This window comes from Oratosquilla oratoria, chromosome 32, assembly GCF_046742065.1.
Source record: "Oratosquilla oratoria isolate Oo_2021 chromosome 32, ASM4674206v1, whole genome shotgun sequence".
Lineage (NCBI taxonomy): Eukaryota > Metazoa > Arthropoda > Malacostraca > Stomatopoda > Squillidae > Oratosquilla > Oratosquilla oratoria.
In genome coordinates this window covers 44,388,598-44,406,097 of record NC_134808.1, presented here as the reverse complement: position 1 = coordinate 44,406,097, position 17,500 = coordinate 44,388,598, and the positions used below count along the sequence as shown (strand labels likewise).

The window sequence follows — 17,500 nt, the reverse complement described above, 5'->3', positions numbered from 1 at the left end:
TCACTTGATCAGCAGCAGTGATGTTCGTTTTCTTTATTATTTCCGTCACAGAAATATTTCACCATTCATTTCGACAAAGGGACTAGAATTGTAAAGTTGGGTATCTTTACCTCATTTCGAGAAAAAAAAAAAAATTATGTACTTTGATACTTAAACTTCAGCTCACTGCCAACTCCCATGAGATAATGGGAATCTCTGTTTACGTCCTTTCATCTATCCATTACCACATCTGTACCTTTACCACCTGAGTGCGATATTTTTCCTTATGACAGAAACTCTTTCTCTTTACGTCTTAGACTCTTTCCTTTTCCTTAACGATAGAAGTGCCTTTTTTTTTTTTATCAAAAACGTGCTGAATGTGTATATATAAATGCGTCTTCCGTCCCTTGGCACAGCAACACTTTTGTGACCTACTGTATTGTGTGCTGTCACCTGTTACCGCTGGGCAGCGTCCAGCCCTTCACTCATCACCGTCAGATATCTGAGTTAAGCTGAAGTCATAGGTTCTCAAACTATGTGCCGCGGGGCGCACTGGCGTGCTCAGGGGTGCCAAATGACTATGATCAGTTTTGCCTTGGATCGTCTTCTCAACATATATTTGTAAAATAACGTTTGCAGAAGTCTGTCTATGATTAATTGATCATTGGAGGAAAGTACTTGCTGTAACTTGTTTTGTCAGGGGGTTTATAGTGGAAAGAAGGAGAATATATTATTTTTTCTACCTTATTAACCAGTACAAGAAAGTATTACAAATGTTGAGGGTATCATCGCTGTAAAAATAGATAAATAAATAGATAAATGAATGAATGAATGAATAGATAAATAAATAGTTTGAGAATCACTGTCCTAAGTGCTTGTCCTCTCTGTACAAATCACAGTAACTAATTGTTCCATCACAGTAAATTTGAGTACATTATTTCCTCACCCTTTGTTTTATTCATTTACTTTTTTATTTGGCTGTACATAGCTATCAGGAAGATCGCTGGCTGAGCGGGTTAGGGCGTCGTTACTTGCGACGAATGTCGAGGGGATGGCGGTTCGAACCCTGCCACCGGCGAAGTTGAACCAAGTGTATGGTTCATTAAATTCCACGCTACAAAGTCCTCTGTGAGGGGCACCGTCCTAGCCCTCCGATAGGAGGGAGTTTTCGACGTTAAACCATATCGCATAGTTATCAAAAAGTGTGCCGATCAGAGTTCTTAAGTTCTTTATTAACGTGGCGAACTTTGTATGTGTTTGGGTGCAGAGTTGTTTTATTCAGTATAAGGGCGACCCCTAGTTTGAAAGGGACCTCGAACGTCCGAGACCCAGCTCAGGTTCGCAAGTTGCTTGGGCTCATTTGTCTTTCTCATTCACATTATACACTTTCGTCTAAGTTCGAGTTTTATACTTGAGTTTATGTACTTTAAGTTGGGGAAGATTGATCAGAAACTGAGTCCTCAGCCTTTAGATTAAAAAATCTTTACGGAGTGCACACCCATACACACATAAAAAAAAAAAAAAAAAAAAAATGGATTGATGTAAGACCTTATGTTCAACAATTTTGAACAACAAATCAACCGTTCATCAACCTGAGTGAAGAAAATTTCTGCCAAGTTTAAATGAACTGACTTAGGTAAATATAGAAACGAAGGGATTAGTGTATGTGTAATTCACCCACAACGGTGGAGTCTGCAGACTTCGATGTTCCTGAAGAAGGATTTACCAACGCTTAATAATTCTCTCCCAAAGCAAACAACCTTTGCCCGTCGTGTTGCGACTTTAGGTATTCAATAGAGCCTGCCGCCAGGCGATTTTATTCAGCTAAGGGAAACCCAATTCCACCGCGAAAAGGTCCAGGTGAGGTAGAATGATTGAAGACAGCCCTAAGAAGAATCTTATTGGTCCTTATTCTTAATCTTATTATCCTCACGAAGAATCTTATTGGTTCTTGTTCTTAATCTTATTCGTTTCCTTAACCCTCTGATATCTATCAGTGGTATTCTTAAAAAAATAATTTTCTTATTTAAATCTAATATAAATCCTTGGAAGGGAAATATGTATATAAGGAAAGATTTTCTTTAAGAATACCTCCGTAAGAATCTTACAGTGGTATTCTTAAAAGAAAATTCTTAATAATCTTACGGTAGTATTCTTAAAAAAAATTCTTTCCTTCTATAAATCTTTCCCTTCCAAGGATTTATATAAGATTTATATAAGGAAAGAATTTTTTTTAAGAATACCACTATATATTTGTTTCAGCTGAATAAAATCGCTTGGCTGCTGTCACGGGGAGAGTTAGGGTATAGTATAGGCATCAAGAGGTTAAAATTTACTCTTATTTTTGACTCTTCACTCTTTTCGCCTTCGAAATAATGCAAAATATTTCCAAATTTTTCTCTGATGGCGCCGAAGGAAGCTTTATTGTTGATTTTATTTTCTGATCTTTAGTTTAATTCGAAGCCGTGATCTTTGCCTTGTGTGATATTCATTGCAATCAAAACAAACATTATGTGTGGAAGTAGCCTTTATTAGTGCGACATTTTGCTTGTTACATCTTTATGAAGTACATGGTATGTACATGGTATGTACATGGTATAACATGGTATGTACATGGTATAACATGGTATGTACATGGTATAACATGGTATGTACATGGTATGTACATGGTATAACATGGTATGTACATGGTATGTACATGGTATAACATGGTATGTACATGGTATAACATGGTATGTACATGGTATAACATGGTATGTACATGGTATAACATGGTATGTACATGGTAAAGCTATGTAACAAGCTAGACGTATTGGTAAGGTTCCGTCCTTACACAATGTTTCTTATAAACCTGTCGACAATTTCCCAATTTCAAATATATTCATTAAGAAACCAGAAATATTTTGATAACTACAGAGAAAATGTGCATCTGAAATTTTATAGAACTAAAAAATATATATAGATTACTCTCAAAGCCAGGACGTTTGATTGGCTAGATTACGTAAACAGCACGACTTGACCAATCCGAGGCCAAGACGTGAACAGGGGGGCGGGGCTTCTTTTGAATATAATGAATAAATATTTTAAATTTTCACAAATCCTTTCGCTGTGGAGAAGAAAGACCTTCATGCTCTTCGCTGATCTTTAGAGCTGTTCTCCCTCAAGAATCTTCTCTTTGTCAATAGACTTTAGAGACTTTAGTGACATCCCTACGGACCAGAACCACGAGGAATTCATCTCACCATTGGATATTACTTCCTAGTAAAAAAAAAAAAAAAAAAAAAAAAAAAAAAAAAAAAAAAAAAAAAAAAAAAAAAAAAATATAATAATAATAATAATAGTAATAATAGTAATAATAGTAGTAATGATAATAATAAATGGTAATAATGAAAAAATTGGTCACTTCCAGTTTGTTCCATTACTTTAGCCCTACTAAACTTCAAGCTGTCTTACCACCTTTATGACTTCACCCCATCGGGTTTATATTCTCCCCAAGGAAGTACTCGATAGTCATCGTCATTGAAACACTGAAAGACTCTCTCCTTTGCAGTCGTGTCTGTTGCTCCTGACGAAACCGCTCTGGAGAAGGAGAGGGAGAAGGTTCGAAGTGAGTACGAGGACCAGATGAAGAAGATGCGAGAGGAGATGGCCAAGGAACAGGCCAACAACGCCCTCTTGCAGAAGAACATGGACCAACTCAGGAAACAGTACCAAGACGAACTTCACAAAGTCAACGAAAAGGTTGTACAAGGGATCCAGTAGGAAGGTGGTTTGTGTGTGTATGTGTGTGTGTGTGTGTGTGTGTGTGTGTGTGTATGCACGCGTGCGCGCGCGCGTGTGTGTGTACGTGTATGTGTATGTGTATGTATATACAGTATATATATATATATATTATATATGTGTGTGTGTGCATGTGTGTATGTATATGTGTGTGTGTGCATGTGTGTGTGTGTGTGTGTGTGTGTGTGTGTGTGTGTGTGTGTGTGTGTGAATGAATGAATGAATGAATGAATGAATGAATGAATGCATGAATGAAAGCATGAATGAATTTACTGATGATCGAATGATTGATTGACTGATAGATCCATTGACTAGTTTATCTGTTTACAAATTCTCCTTTCATTCACCTTTAATTCATTTAATTTGTTTTGGTAGGGCGAGGCGCCCGGACCAACGCCCTCCGGCGCCCCGGGCCCCGGCCTCGCCCCGGGCGAGCCGAACCAGACTCTCCGTTCTTCGTCTTCACCCACAACGACAGTCGTGGTGAGTTCCATAGTTCCTTCAACCACGCTAGCTGCTGTCCCCGCCCATGCTGGTCCCGCGGGCGTGGGCGGGGAGGAGACGACTGAGAAAGATCCTAATCTTTTGGGCGTGCCAGCCGACGGACTGAGGCCCAACACGCCCACTGGGGGCAGTTCCAAACAAAGGTATACTTTTTTTTAATTAATTAGTTTATCTATTTATTTACGTGAATAGATTATTTTCTAGTTGTTTTGGAGTCACCGGTAGGGATAGATTTTAGATCTTGAATAGGCTGCATTTTATAGGAGTTAATTTTTCAGTATTTCAAATTAAAAAACAAAAGTTTGAGTAGTTATGCACTTTTTCAGATCAATTAATTAATCTATTTATTTATCTATTTATTCACGTGAATATATATTTTCTAGCTATTTGAGAATCACCGATAGAGTTAGATTTTTTATCTTGAATATGCTGCATTTTATAGAAATTCATTATTCAGTATTTCAAATTAAAGAAAAAAAAAATTGAGTGATTTGATGGTCATGTAGATTTTTGGTTGTGTTGTGGGAATTAATGTGAATCCGTGTTACTTCCATTTGTATAAATGACACCTAAAATGAATAACATAATTAGTAGACTGATTTTATAATACAGATTATCTTCACATCAATAAACTTACGTAATAGTAAAAGCTTTAATTGAGACGCGATTACGATTTTGTTTAAAATGGTATATGTCCATTGTCGTGTACTGCACGTTCCTCTCACAAACATTGCGCTCTTCTTTTCATCCAGCCAAGAGATGCTCAATACGATGCAGCGGGAAGCTCTCCTCAGGTAAGATATTGAAGCTTTAAGGCTCATATATAGACTAGTTACTCATATGAATCACGACCTTATGGTACACTGTAAGTACAGTTGCTTCCACTCATAAGTGCTACAGCGAATGATGTCTTCTAGGGAGATGTGGGGCATCTTATAGCTTTGGGTCGTAAATTTACGATGTAGATAAGTATTTTATCTCTGTATATTTACATAGCTGGGCGCGTTCCTAGATGCGTTCTTAGGTGCGTTCCTCGATGCGTTCCAGTTTAGTTAGGCCTCAGTTAGCGTTCCCAAACTATTAAAGCTTAAGAGACAGGTTCATACTGAAATAAAAGTCCGGTAGGCCACATACTATACCAAAGAAAATTTTCGTAGGCCACATCCGAAAAGTAGGCTACATACTATACCGGCACCTATATGCTTTAATAGTTTGGGAGCGCTAACCGCGGCCAAACTACAGCGGAACGCACCTGGGAACGCACCGATGAACGCGCCCAGCTCAGTAGATTTGTGTGTATCGTAAATGATGATAATTTGGTTTAACGTCGCGAACTGCCCCTATCAGAAGGCGAGGACGGTGCCCCTTACAGGGTTCTTTGTGGCGTGGAATTTAATGAACCATGCCCTTGGTCCAACTCGCTGGCGACAGGGTTTGAACCGCCGTCACCTCGACCTCTGCCGCAAGTAGCGACGCTCTAACCCGCTCGGCCAGCGAACATCCTGTATCGTAAATGTATGACATAGATATATAAAATGTCACAGTTCTAAAAAAGAGGGCGGTCAATGTAGTACTCAGGAGTGAAATCAGCTGTACATCAGGGATGTTTGATTGCAAGTGAATCTCACCATGTACATAACATGTTTTCTTTGTGCTATGTAAAGTTAATATTAATTTTTATTCTACTGATAATTGTACATACATACGTACATCGTACATACATACATACATACATACATACATACATACATACATACATACATACATATACCAAAGGCTTTTTTCCCCTTACGAGGGAGGTAGCCAAAAAATAGTGGCATAAAATCCACTCCCATCCATTTCATCCACCCCCCTTCCTCCCTCTTATCTTGGCTCCTCCTGGATAATGGGTCATACCTTCACCGCTAATTGCAACAAGAGTTTTACTGTTATTGCCAAAGCCTAAGAACCTCCGAGTTTAATCTTGTTTTCCGTCAGGCTCAAACAGCTGGAGTTTTACTCTTATTGCCAAGGCCTAAGAACCTCTGAGTTTAATCTTGTTTCCCATCAGGCTCAAGCAGCTGGAGGAGCAGATGGTAGGAGGAGAGAAGAAGCAGGACAAGGACATGAAGAACAAACGCCAGAAGAGGAAGAAGTACACAGAAGCTCGGAAGCGTATCTTGAGTGAAGCCTTGAAGAACGTGGACGACGAAGATGGCATCATGCTCAAGGTCTACGACGATATCCACGAAGAACTCAAAGCCAAAACCGATCTGGCGAAGAAGCAGAAGCAAAGGGTGAGAGTGGGAGGAGGGAGTGGGTGAGAGAGTAAGGGAGGTGAGAGTGAAGGCTAGGAAATGGGAGGCTGTGAATGTTGCCTTTAGAGGAGTGTGAGGAGGGAGTGGGGGAGGGAGTTAGGGAGGTGAGACTGAAGGCCAGGAAGTGGGAGGTTGTGAATGTTGATTTTGGAGGAGTGAGAGGAGGGAGTGGAGGAGGGAGTAAGGGAGGTAAGAGTGAAGGCCAGGAAATGGGAGGTTGTGAGTGTTGATATTGGAGGAGTGGGAGGAGGGAGTGGAGGAGGGAGTAGGGGAGGTGAGAGTGAAGGCCAAGAAATGGGAGGTTGTGAATGTTGATTTTGGAGGAGTGGGAGGAGGGAGTAGGGGAGGGAGTAAGGGAGTGAAGGCCAGGAAATGGGAGGCTGTGAATGTTGATTTTGGAGGAGTGGGAGGAGGGAGTGGGGGTGGGAGTAAGGGAGGTTGATGTAGATAAGCTTTGTTGAGAAAAGACGATCAAATCACTTGTCCACATAGTTTACACGAGAAAAGAAAAGCATCGGATATGTAGCATCTTAATGCTTCATCTATTTCCACAATTTTTATATTTTTTTCGTAGTATCACAGATACCATGCAGACGCGTGTTCTTTTTCTTTGTATCTGTCCTGGTAAATAATTTTTTTTCTTATTTGAGGAGATAGAATTTTAGTTCAACTTCAGAATTGCTAAACAAAATACTTCAAACAAATACTGTTCTTTTTCATTGTACTCACTAACCAGGCTCCTAGATTCATATTCTTGTTTTAGGTGAAATCCTGTTAGATTTTTTTTTCTACTACTTACTTGAAGAAGAAACATTTTAGTTCAATCCCAGAATTGTTGTTGATGATGATAAGGATCAACGTCACAAACTCCCTCCTATCGGGAGGCTAGTACGGTGCCCCTTACAGAGGACTTTGTAGCATGGAATTGAATGAACCATTCCCTTGGTTCAACTTCGCCGATGGCAGGGTTCGAGCTGCCATCCCTCTCGAAGTTTTTCGCAAATAACGACGCCCTAACCCGCTCGGTCTCTCCCCCAGAATTGTTAAATTAAATATTTCTACGAATTCTGTTCTTTCTCTTTTGTGTTCGCTGACGAACCTCCCCTCGGGTTTTTCTTCGTTTGAGCAGTTAAAGACAATGGACCAAGAAATCCGGGACTTGACGTCAGAGTTCCAGAACGAGAGGTCAGACTATCTGGAAACGATACGAAGGCAGGACCAACAAGTCAAACTCCTCCAGAGTATACTTGACCGAGTAAGTAGGATTTATTTATTTATTTATTTTTATTTTCCATCGTTATATTTTTGCATCTGGACAAGCCATGTTCCAAAAGCTCTCCTGTAGAAATCCTTAGTCTTTGTGATCCTACTGTAATTGTCAAATAGATTTAGTGAGTATATATGTATATACGTTTCAATTTTTGTATGTTGGCTTCCTCAAGTCTCTCGATGGTGATGGCTTAGAATTAAAGTGTATTGTGGTTGATAAAAATGTACATCTGTTCACTGGGACCCAATCAGTGTTGTACATATATATATATATATATATATATATATATATATATATATATATATATATATATATATATGTATGTATATATATATGTATATATATGTATGTATATATATATAAATATATATATATATATATATATATATATATATACATTTTTTTGCAGTAATTCACAAGGCACACGTGAAAATAATATGCAGAAAAAACCACTGGGAAATAAGAAGCTTAGTCCGAACGTTTTCGTCTATTTAAGACGTCTTAAATAGACGAAAAAGTTCGGACTAAGCTTATTATTTACCAGTGGTTTTTTTTGCATATATATACATGTATTGCATTGTTACTCGTCATTCAGCATTTTATGAAATATAGTCACAGATATTCATCGAGCCTTTAACTGTTCAATCTTTTCTCAACCAAAAGTTCCTCTTCACCTTACCATTAGTCTAACTTCTTGTTCGTAATACATAAAAACAGAATAAACTTCATGACGAAAGACACTTAAACTCCTCCCGTCTCTTCTACTCCAAATTAAGATTCAGCCAACAATCAGACGGGATTGTAACTTCTCCAATTTGGACGCAATTAAAAAGGAAGCTGTCTGGGACGATGAATATCAACGCTGGAAGCTTCCGGACCTCGCAATCATCAAAACGAAACTTCCTCCAGCAGGTAAGGGCGCGGACCATCTCGAGAGGGCTTGGTTCTCAAGTCTTGTGGGTGACCTGAAGGACAAGGGAAACACGCACACACACACACACACACACACACACACACACACACACACACACACACACACACACACACACACACACACACACACACACACACACACACACACACACGCGCGCGCGCGCGCGCGAGATTAAATACGCATACACACACACACACATATATAAGAACAAATATACATTCATATACACTCATATACAAACATATATACACACACGCGCGCGCGCACGCACTCGCGCACTCACACACACGTCGGTAGAGGTAACAACGAAGTTTAGACTCCAGAGAAAACTGCAAATTTCGAGGATCACAACGACAAAGAAGTACCTGTGTTGTATTAATATGGAAGGGGAAAGCTCGTGGTGTAGTGGGAAGGTGAAGAAAAAGGAGAAAGGGGGGGATTACTGAGGAAAATGGAAGGAAATGAGGAAGGGGACGAATGGGCCCAGGATCTTAGGAGAGGCGTAAACAAACGGGGGGCAGAATATACAGAAGAACAACAAGGAAGCAGAGGTGTGAAGAGCAGAAATATAGATAATAGCAGCTTAGTGGAAAGAGATGATAACTGCTTTTATGGATTTAAAGAGGGAGGAGGGGACAACCTCCCCCGACTAGTAAATCTAGAGGAGAAACTAAAAGAATGAACGAAGAATGGAAGGTTAGGTTTGACCCATTAACTCTAGTTGCAGAGAAAGTTGATAAACTGGAAGAACTAAAAAAAGAGAATCAAAATGTAACTAAAGAAGTAGAAGAATTAAAAAGACAGTTAAGAGAAGTAAAGGAAGAAAATGAAGAATTAAAGAGGAATAATAAAGAAAACAATGAGTCCATAACAAAAGAAGTGGTTGGAAAAAGGTTCAGGAGAATAACAAAATTTAATTTAGAGATATAGTGAAACAACAGATGAAGGAACAAATTGAAGGCACAGTTATTAAAGTGATGAGAGAGAAGAAGAATATAGTAAGAGACTTAGCAGATAAAAAGAAGTGTATAATTATATTAGGGATAGAAGAGAAGTATAATCTAAATAGAACTACACGAATAAAGGAGGAAAAGGAAATAGTATATTAGAAGTTCTTCAAGAAGATGAACTAGAAACAGTGAAACAAATAGAAGAAATGTATAGGCACGGGAAATACAATACTGATAAGACCAGACCAATTAAGGTTAAATTCAGGTCACAAACGACAGCAGAGAATATCTTAGCAAAAACAGGGAAACTAGCAGACAGTGAGCAATTTAAACAGGTATGGATAAAAAGAGAAATGAATAAAGAGGAAAGAGAGGATGAGAAAGCAAAAAGACTAGAAGCTAAGGAAAAATGAGAAAAGAACAGAGACAGAAAAAGAGAAATTCTATTGGAGAGTAGTGAATATGAAAGTGAGGAAATGGTTCATAGCAGAGAAAAACGGAAGGGAAACAGAAAACACGATGGAAGTAGCAGAAAATTAAAAGTGTCTTACACAAATATAGATGGATTAATAACAGGCTTGAACGAACTGAATGATTACCTGAAGGAAAAAGAACCGGATATAATGGGAATTGTAGAGACAAAATTGAAAGGTCCACTACCACCCAACAGTGTAGGACATGGTGCATATAATTGTTGGATTAGAAACAGAGAGGTAAAACAAGGGGGTGGAGTTATGTTCCTGACTAAGAAGGATGTAAATGTGAAGAATGTCACATATGGAAAGAATAGTGTAGAGATGATTACGATTGAAGTGGAGGACAAGGATAATAAGAACAGGAAATTTGTAGTAAATTATGTGCCTCCTAAAACGGCTTCGTGGGAAGAGAGAGAACACAAAAATATGTTAGAAGACACCAGGATATCACTAAGTAAGATAATGGAAGATGGAGGACGAATATTTATAATGGATGACTTTAATTGTAAAGAAATCTGCTGGGAAGAGATGACAGTGAAGGGTGGAGATGACCTATGGGGAAATGTATTATTTGATATGATTATTGAACATGCAATGAAGCAATGGATACAAGAGAATACTAAGTATAGAAATGAGGAAGAACCATCGAGACTGGACCTAATGATCACATCAGAACCCGGAATAGTGGACAAGATCGAATATATAACACCAATAAGTAAAAGTGACCACATATTGGTTGAACTGGAACTAAACGAGGAAAAATACACGAAAAAACGAACAATATAGAAAGGGAAGATTGATGTATAAAAAACAAACTTTGACAAAATGAAAGAATTCTTTCAAAAAGCTGACTGGGAAGAATACACCAGGAGGAAACAACAGTAGAAGAGAAATGGAGTATTTTGACAAAAATTTATAAAGGAGTGGAATAGTATGTGCCAAGACAAAAGCAAGAAAAAGGATATGTAAAGTGCTGGTACAGCAAAAGATGTAGGGAGTTAAAAGACAAAAGGGATAAAGCTTGGATAAAATGGAAAAAGACAACCTGAAAAATAGAAAATATATACTAGTTATAGAAATGAATATGTACAAGTGCGCAGAGAAGAAAAGATAAAATACGAAAAAGATGTCATAGGAAAAGGTAAAAATCAGCCAAAATTATTTTACAGATTTGTTAAACAACAAACTGAAAAGCAAACAAGAATTAGAAAAACTACGACAAGGATGAGCCGAATACACAGAGGAAATAGAAATGGCAGAAATCATGAATAAGCATTTCAAATCAGTGTTTACAAGGGAGAACATACAACCTAGAGATATCGACTGGGAAGAGAGCGTTCCCCCTTTGAAAGAGATAGAGGTATCAAGAAGTGAAATAATGAAACACTTGAGTAATCTCGATGTCAGAAAATCGCATGAACCGGATGAAATGGGAAACTGGATTTTGAAAGAATGCAGGAATGAACTAACAGACAAAATACATAACCTAATAAACAGTTCATCGAAAGAGGGAAAAGTTCCAAAAGATTGGAAAAAAGCAAATATAGTACCTATATATATAGGGTGAAACAAAGAAGACCCTACTAACTATAGACCTGTCTCTCTTACAAGTACGATAGCTAAAATCTGTGAAAGAATGATCAAAACTAGATTGGTAAAGCATTTGAAAAAAAAAAACGTACTAAATCCAAGACAATTTGGATTTAGACATGGACGATCATGCGTCACAAACTTAACGTGTTTCTATTGAAGGCCAAGATTGGAATATGGAGCGACGATGTGGTCACCAAGTACAAAAAATGTATAACAAATCTTGAAAGAATACGAAGAACAATTACAAAATTAGCACCAACACTCTCAGAACTATCATATGAAGAGAGACTAACAAAACTTGAACAACAGACATTAGAACAAAGAAGAGAGAGAGTAGACTTGATAACTATAGAATCATGAAAGGCATAGAAACTATAAATAGAGATGATCTAATAAAATGGGAGAGTAGAAATACAAGAGGACAAAGAAAGAAAATAAAGACAGTTATAGAATGGGTCTGAAAAAGAACAGCTTTCCCCACAGAGTAATAGACATCTGGAACAAGTTGGACGAAAAAGTGGTGTGTGCAAATACAATTCATGAATTTAAAAACAGTTTAGATAAAATGAGATATGAAGACGGGACCCCACGAGCATAGTTCCCCTTCCCGTAAAATACAACTAGGTAAATACAACTAGGTAAATACACACACACACACACACACACACACACACACACACACACACACACACACACACACACACACACACACACACACACACACACACACACAGAGGAATAGTGAATACATTATTTTATATATATTTTTATATGCTTATGCTAAACTTAGACTGACTTCATAGAGAAGCAGATTTATGAACTGGAGTCAGTCCAAGTTGATACTAGAACATTGATCCAGTGATGCATAAGGTAGCAATGTTCCCAAAATGTATTTTGCCTAGAACAGTTCTTAACGCTGCTTTACCTTTTTATGAGCTTTTAGTATATTTTCTTTTTACATTGAATACACATCACGTTAAAATTTCCTTGCCAACGCTGATGAATATGTATTAACGCACACTCATACACACGCGCACACACACACACACACACACACACACACACACACACACACACACACACACACACACACACACACACACACACACACACACACACACACACACACACATATATGTATATATATATATATATATATATATATATATATATATATATATATATATATATATACAATAACACACACACACACACACACACACACACACACACACACACACACACACACACACACACACACACACACACACACACACACACACGGGTCACTACGAGCATAGCTCCCTTCCCGTATGATACAACTAGGTAAATACACACACATACATATATACATAATATATATATATATATATATATATATATATATATATATATATATATATATATGTATATATATATATATATATATGTATGTATATATATGATATATATACACATTTTATTACAATTTTCTTTTTAAGGATATCCTTTGAGCTTTTGCTATGATCTTAATTTGCTTTCATTTGCTACTGCTGCAGTTTCGCCCTCCCCCTACTCCGACTCAGGTGAGGCCCAAACCTACCCAAGTGGCTTCTTGCTGTTGTCTTCTTCTTCCTCTCTCCTTTCTCACCCAAGCGCCTGCATCCCCCACCCTCACCCTCACCCACCTGCATTCTGCCCGTGGACCAAAATGTTGTGTTATTTTTTCATATGAGAATCATACATAAAGTTTCATGTGTCTTCGAGCATATATGAATTCAAGTTTGTATTCGTATTGTGTGTGTGTGTGTCTATGTGTGCTTGTGTGTAGTTGTGTGTGTATGTTTGTATGTGTGTATTTGTGTGTGTGTGTTTTATGCGTGCGAATTTGTGCATCTATACGTGTATGCATGTATATGTGTATGCATATATGCATGTTTATGCGTATGTATATGTGTGTATATATGTAAAAATATATGTGCATGTGTATGTTTATATGTGTATTTGTATGTGTATGTGTATGTATGTTTATATGTGTATTTGTATGTGTATGTGTATATGTACGTGTATGTATGTTTATATTTGTATTTGTATGTGTATGTGTGTGTGTTGTATGTTTATATATGTATTTTCATTTATGTATATATATATATATATGTATATATAAATATATATATATATATGTTTATGTATGTTTATGCATATTTGTTTGCATGTGTGTGTGTGCCTACGTAGACGCGTGTTTATGTAACTACATGTATACACGTACACGCATGTGTATTTGTGAATGGATACATAGCATATGCTGTACATGCTTGTTTGTGTGCGTATGTGCATGTTGTGGGCGTTCATGTAAGTATGGATATATGTCTGTGTACCTTACATATAAAGTGAATACAGATTTATATATGTATTCATGTACACATGAAATATTGCAGATTGTCATTTATATTTGCATTTATGTACATTTTAGTACATTACTCTTTTGGTTCTTAATGTATACTGGCACCGTTTCACTTCAGGATTCGTGGTCAGAAGGTTTTAACCTGATTCTTAAAATGAAGATTGTATATTATATTTTCTCATGAAATATTGTTTTTTATTCGGATGTTGTTCTAAAATGAGCTCTGAAAGGGTCTAGACGTAGACGTAAAGCTTTCTGACCATCGCCATCTTTGACCTGAAACGTAGGGCTGTGGTGGTCTTGCCTTGCCTTTGTAGTCCGTCGTAGTCTGTATCTCATGAACAGGCACTGTGTCGTTGAAAGTAGCGGAATGGCAAAGCGCGCACATTTCCAGTAACGCTCTGATTCAGTCGTTTTCAACCTGAGGCCCATAGACCCATAGACCCTCTAGGAGGGGAAAGACTTCACTAAGTGAAATCACAATCCGAAATCTAAAAGGAGTTAGTGGACGCTAAGCGATTTTAGTGTTGAAGTGAGTCCAGTGGGTTAAAGGGGCAACATGGTACAGGGGAGACAACAGGTCGAGAACCACTTCATTCAGAGCGGATCTTATAAAAAAAAAAAAAACCCACATACAGTAAATGCAAACTTTCGGCAATGTACTTAACTTGGTCACCCCGTTCATGACTTATGTCGTTTAGTAATGTTCTTAAACTAACCTAAACCCCTTCTGTAGTGTTGTTAGCTTAGTAGTTAGGAGATTAATGTTTAGTTACTGATTTCATTCCTCTTTTGTATCCTAGTTTCTGTGATTACTTTCTTCCTCTGCTGGTGCTTTGTAATTATTTTGCCTAATTTGTGTTATGCATGTGTTATGTAGTTGGATAAAGAAACTTCTGGTACACCGCGTCAGATAAACAAAATTTTTTCACAATCAGAACTACAATAAAGACGAGTATTCTACATTCCTACGATATAAGGCTCCTCTTAACAACCAAGCGTTCCAGTCACTTGTATTGTGTTTCCAATTGGAGAATGAAGGGAGGTTTTCAACTAGGTGTTCCAAAAATTTCTCCGTCCAACTCTCATTTTTCTTTTTCAGCAAGCATTGCTCTGATTGTGTACAGTATGTGAACAAAGGGATGTACATATATTGCACAGTGTTTAAGTGTGTATCTGATGTCAACCTGTACAGATCAAATGAACTAAACACGTTTTAATTGTGCTTCGTACTTCCATGGAAAAAAGACTTTAAAAAAAGGTTATTTCCTGATTTCCTGGAAATGAGCATTGAATGGGCGTATTATTATAATTTCGAGCCATGAAAACAACGTGGAGACCGCAATAGTTAAAGAGTTCAATGCAAAGGGAAGAAAAATGGTCAGATTTAGTCCTAACATGTAGTAAGTCATAATCATTAGGCTTATCATAAAAGGTGATTCATTCTTAACACGTTAAGCTTATAATGAGATCAAGTGTACCGGATTCTGCTTTGAGAGTTTAAAAAGAATAGAATAGTTTTTCTTGTGATTGGATGAGGAATCGAGTAGAAGTTACACATTGGCGAAAGCCAAACGTAAGTAGAAAATAACGATCACTTTAGAAATGGAAGAGACGTTAAATTTATAAAGTAAAAAATGGACTTCAAGATTGGTAATAAGTAGTAAGTCATAATCATTATGCTTATAGAAGGTGAATCATTCTCACGTTAAGCTTATAATGAGATAAAGTGTGCCGGATTCTGCTTTGACAGTTTAAAAAAATAGAATAGTTTTTCTTGTGATTGGATGAGGAATTGAGTAGTTGCTGCATATTGGCGAAAGCCTAACGTAAGTAGAAAATAACGATAAATTTAGAAATGGAAGAGACGTTACATTTATACAGTAAAACAATGGACTTCAAGATTGGTAATGATGTAAAATGTATGAAAGGTAGTAGATCAGTATATCTTATATTTTGATAAATAAATTTTTATAAATCTGTAGACACAGTCAAAGAGGTTAGCGAAAGGAAAATTACACTACATGAATAAACTATCGGCTTATATGAAACAAGACTAGCCATCGATCAGCCCAGGAAAGACAGAAACTTAATTACTAGGAAAAATAATTCCCAGAGAAATTTGATATAGAAATTAAGAAACGTTGTTTTCGTTGTACAGTGTATAATCTTATTGGGTAAATGTTGAAATTTTAGGATTTGATTAAAAAAAAGTCCATGATTGTTAATGACATTTTGAGAATCCTCTTCAGACTTTTTACGTAATGACTGAGATAGTCTACACAGAAACGGACACTAGTATATCCAAAGTGATATAAGAGCTATCTATACTTACAGAAAATATTGTACAGTATAGCACAGTTTACACTGATAAGATAGGGTTTGAATATAAAGTAGGGCAAGATAGCTTGCCATCAGTATTAGTTTAGAATCACTACTTATATAATTGCGAGATATTAAAATTAGAGAGATAATTTTGATCGGAGAAGGAAGTAACTGTCACTATTGCCTGGTGTCACGAAAAGGAAGTCCATTGATGTGGTTTTGGTACATAACATCAATATTCGGAGAGAGAAAAAAATCAATGTTGGTTCATGACAGCGCCCGCGTTCTCCTACGAGCTAAAACGTTTGACTTCCTGCTTATCTGACCAAGGGCCGATCGCAGCTAATGATCAGGCGGAACACCAAGGGGAGCCAGAAAGGCGATACAGCTCTAGGCTGTCCAGCCAATGGAACAGCCCTAACTGGAGCTGGTTATGCTTACTACGGGGCCAGCAGAAACGCGACAGTGGTAAGGAAACCATTCCTATTGGCTCCCAGGGCCCCCTTCACGTCACTTAGCGATTTGACGTCACTCGTACTCGTTTTGCTCTTGGCCGTTTCCAGTATGATGTCACCTGTTTGTATATATATATATCTTTTTTGTTTAGTTATTAGACGCTTCCGGTTTTTGAATCTCCCGTTTATAACTCCTTCTTGTACGCTGACTGCAGTCTCACATGTATTTCTATCAATACTGGCTGTCTGTGGGCACTCCTACATGTGTTTATATATTGGCTGTTTGAAGAGGAATCACACATAGCTTCTTACAACGTATCTTTTCATTGCATTTGGCTGATAGCAATGCGAGCCAATTCTATTCTCTCTGTACATTCTCTAATGCTGACGTTGATGATCTATTTACACGATTCTGGCTGTTACATGTTGTCCACCACCCCAGCCCAGTGTGGATATTAATGTATACAATGGTCTGTCTATCATACATTTCTATTGATGAATGTGTAGATTTAAGAAGCAGCGCTTGTGACGTCATCGCTTTCTCTCTGATCAGA

General features: G+C 37.6%; 1 protein-coding gene across 1 annotated transcript in view; it reads left to right on the top strand.

Moving 5' to 3' along the window:
- Window positions 1-17,500, top strand: part of LOC143017642 (osmotic avoidance abnormal protein 3-like) — a 184,134-nt gene that overhangs the window by 163,919 nt on the left and 2,715 nt on the right. Inside the window, exons 8-13 of the mRNA XM_076172432.1 lie at window positions 3,530-3,720; window positions 4,135-4,406; window positions 5,016-5,057; window positions 6,314-6,539; window positions 7,690-7,815; window positions 8,607-8,742. Coding sequence (XP_076028547.1) covers window positions 3,530-3,720; window positions 4,135-4,406; window positions 5,016-5,057; window positions 6,314-6,539; window positions 7,690-7,815; window positions 8,607-8,742 — 993 coding nt within the window. The remainder of the gene's footprint in view (window positions 1-3,529; window positions 3,721-4,134; window positions 4,407-5,015; window positions 5,058-6,313; window positions 6,540-7,689; window positions 7,816-8,606; window positions 8,743-17,500) is intronic.